The sequence below is a fragment of the Myotis davidii genome, unplaced genomic scaffold, assembly GCF_000327345.1.
Source record: "Myotis davidii unplaced genomic scaffold, ASM32734v1 scaffold698, whole genome shotgun sequence".
In the NCBI taxonomy this organism is placed as follows: domain Eukaryota; kingdom Metazoa; phylum Chordata; class Mammalia; order Chiroptera; family Vespertilionidae; genus Myotis; species Myotis davidii.
The window spans coordinates 1053323-1056955 of record NW_006290032.1 but is presented as its reverse complement, the minus strand read 5'-3'; the positions used below and the strand labels follow the sequence as shown (position 1 = coordinate 1056955).

Sequence of the window (3633 nt, the reverse complement as noted above, 5' to 3'; positions counted from 1 at the left end):
CGCCCCGCTCCTCACCACGGTGGTGCAGGACCTGGGGCTGCACGACGGCATCCGGCGGGTGCTCTTCGGCAACAGCCTGAGCTTCTGGCTGCACAAGCTCATCTTCGTGGACGCCGTGTCCTTCCTGACGGGGCGGCGGCTGAGCCTGTCCCTGGACAGGTACCTGCTGGTGGACATCGACGACATCTTCGTGGGGAAGGAGGGCACGCGGATGAACGTCAGAGACGTGAAGGTAAGGACGCTGGTCGCTAGCGTCGTCGTTTCCGTTTCTCTAACGCGGTCCAGGCAAAGTGTGATGCGAGTTCTTTAGGCTCCTCGCTCCCCGGGAAGGTTAAGGCGCAGCAGGTTTGAAGGAAACGAGCCATTTAGCAAAATCTTGGACTAAGGCTCACGTAGAAACAGTCAAACCCGTAAAGAATGCTTGTGAGTTGATTTGAGCCAGACGGTCGGCAGTTGACGGGAAGCAGAGTCTCAATGGATTGGGGTAGTTTTCCGGGGAATGACGGCTTTCGCCTTGTTTAATACACGACAATCAAAGCAGGAGATGTCGGTGGGTCACATGAAATCCCTTGGTGAGAGACTAGGGGGGCGGGAGGAAGCAAAGCGGGGAACCTCTGCGATTGGGTAAAAGGTAGGTTGATGGACACCTGCTTCTTTAACTTAGGGGGGTGCCGGGTAGTTATCAGTCAGCAATTACCATGATGGCTACAGTGAGGGAAGTTACAAGCGACCCTGACATTTCACAGGGCGGTTATCTTAGATGCAGAAAGACCATAGACAGGCTCAGTTAAGGACAAGGTTGACCGTGTCAGGGAAGATACCGGCCTAGGCGTGGACTACCCCCCATCACTGCTTTTAGTTCAAGTTTAATTTCAGGCCGTCCTTTGTGGTCACGGTAGGTCTCTGAGTTTGTGAGGCCGCCACCCAGGCCTCCCCTGTGCTTGTCAGGGTAGCGTGTGGCCCCTCTTTGCGTCCACACCCCCCACACCGGGATGATTCTGCGGGGCTGGAGCTGAAATATCTGAGCTGATCCCTGCCTGGCCCCTCACTTCGCCGCTGCGGCACCGGCCAGCCCCCTTCTCTGGCCCTGCTGACCTGTGGCCCTGGCACCAGTGCGCCCCAGAGCTACCCTGGGCGGCTCCCTGGCCCTGTCGGGCCTGAGAATGGTGGTTGAGGCACAAGACGGAGAAACAGCCTGGACCTGGCTGGACCCCAGGGGAGCCCGGCGTTCGCGCATGAACCGCCGTGCCCTGTGGGTGCAGAGATGAGCGGAGCACAGTCTGAGTCTGACAGGCGTGTGCTGGGCGGGCCCTCGAGCTCCCGCTGGGGGGGGCACCCCGCGTGGAGGTCGCACAGTGGGGGGCAGGGACACATCCCGGCTGGGGCAGACTGTGACACACTCACCCGTGACCTGTTAGAGCCGGAGCCGCTGTTACGCCGGGAGGTGGGCGGGCAGTTCTGAGGACAGTCCCCTCCCTTTGTGTCTGGATTCAGCGTCCTCCCGTGTGCCTCCCCTGTCCTGTGTGCACCTACACCCCTCCTGTGGGCACCTACCCCCTCCTGTGGGCACCGACACCCCTCCTGTGGGCACCTACCCCCTCCTGTGGGCACCGACACCCCTCCTGTGGGCACCTGCACCCCTCCTGTGTGCACCTACATCCTCCTGTGGGCACCTACCCCCTCCTGTGGGCACCGACACCCCTCCTGTGGGCACCTGCACCCCTCCTGTGTGCACCTACATCCTCCTGTGGGCACCTACCCCCTCCTGTGGGCACCGACACCCCTCCTGTGGGCACCTGCACCCCTCCTGTGTGCACCTACATCCTCCTGTGGGCACCTACCCCCTCCTGTGGGCACCGACACCCCTCCTGTGGGCACCTGCACCCCTCCTGTGTGCACCTACATCCTCCTGTGGGCACCTACCCCCTCCTGTGGGCACCCCCCCCTCCTGTGGGCCCCCTCCTGTGTGCACCTACACCCCTTCTGCGGGCACCTGCACCCCTCCTGTGTGCACCTACACCCTCCTGTGGGCACCTACACCCCTCCTGTGGGCACCTGCACCCCTCCTGTGGGCACCTACACCCCTCCTGTGGGCGCATCACTTCAGCAAAGACTTAAACCACAGAAAGAAGGCGCAGCCTGGAATCGCACAGGAATGAGGAGTGTTAGGGTCAGGTCACCTTTCCCGCTACGAGGCTCTGTTCTCCAAAGACGACTCCTCTGTACTGACTCGAGTACAAGCTGTCTTTCTCCCGCCCCCCAAGACCCGCTGTCTCCACTGTGACAGGCCGTGATCATGATGGAGAAACGAGTTCACGTTGTCCAGCCTTCCCGCGGCCTGTGAGCAGCGGCCGGGCTCCTGGGCCTGCGGGAAGCCCAGTCGGTTGGAGGGGGCCTTGCCCCGAGGGCAGTGCTGTGAGGGGTCAGTGACCCCCTGAGGCCCACCTGGACGTTCTGTTTTCTCCTGGATTTTTTGTATTTTCTATTCATTTTAATTCATTCAAACTCTAGTTTCAGTTCCATTTTTAAATCATAAACTTTAAGAGGCCGAGTGCCTCCCAGCTCCTCTGAGTGACCCTAAAGCCCTGAGGAGGGTTGTCCCCCAGCCGGCCCCCGGGGGCCGCAGGCTCTCCATCAGTCACTGGGCCACCCCGCCGCTCAGAGGCAGCGATCCCCTCCCTCTGCAGGCAGCACGTCCCTTCTCTCCTCTGCTCACACGTGGTCAGAGGTCAGCGCTGACACCTGTGACATGCCCCACGCAGAATGGCGGACGCCCACACACAGGCAGGGGATTAGAGGCGCTGTGTGTGCACGCACATGTGAGTGTGTGGGCTTGTATACGCGCGCGTCTGTGTATTGGTGTGTGTGCATGTGTGCGAGTGTGCCTGTGTGAGTGCGTGCACATATGTGAGTGTACATGTGTGTACACGGGTGGGTGGGTGTGGGTGTGCACATGTGAGTGTGTGAATCTGTGAGTATGTCTGTGTCTGTGCATGTGGATATTAATTATATATCCTACACACACACACACACACACACACACACACACACACACACGCTTTAAAAAACATCCACTTTTGTCCCTTGGTGTTGTTTCCGATTAGCAATCAGGGCAGAGTAGCCCCGAGATCGGCCCCGCGGGCTGACCCTCGGCCACGTACCGGCCAATAGGAAACAGTTTCAAGTGTAAAACTTCTGTCCTCAGGCCTGGCATCCGATTTCTGTTTTAACTGTATTTTTGGGTGAATATGGTTTTGTGGGAAAGGGTCTGAAAGTGTGTGTACAAAGTTCTGGATACTCCGTGTTCTTCTTCCTCACGTTTCTTTCCTGGGCGTGTAACGTGTCCTCAGCCCCAGGAGAGGGGAGGAGCCTGGGGTGGCTCTTCCATGTTAATATGTTCAATCCAGGGCCCGAATCCTCGCTCTCAGCACGGCTCCGCCCGTCGCTCCTTGTGTGGAGGGCCTGTTGGACGGGCACGGAGCTTTGGATTGGGTGGTTTCCAGGAGCCGGGCTGGGCAGGCTCACTGGTTTCCGCATTACAGGGCCGAAGCCACTGTGGATGACGGGGACAGAGAGCGGGAGACCGAGGGAGGGGGCAGCACTGGCGTGTATGTGTGTGGGGGCCTGTGTGTG

The 3633-nt window shown here is 59.6% G+C and overlaps 1 protein-coding gene across 1 annotated transcript in view; it reads left to right on the top strand.

Annotated features, from left to right (window-relative positions):
* Nucleotides 1–6: 6 nt before the first annotated feature.
* The window catches only part of LOC102768739 (bifunctional heparan sulfate N-deacetylase/N-sulfotransferase 4), a 145663-nt gene continuing 142036 nt past the window's right edge, over nt 7–3633 (top strand). The window contains exon 1 of the mRNA XM_015563373.1: nt 7–232. Within this exon, the coding sequence (XP_015418859.1) occupies nt 212–232 (21 nt within the window). The 5' untranslated portion in view covers nt 7–211. The remainder of the gene's footprint in view (nt 233–3633) is intronic.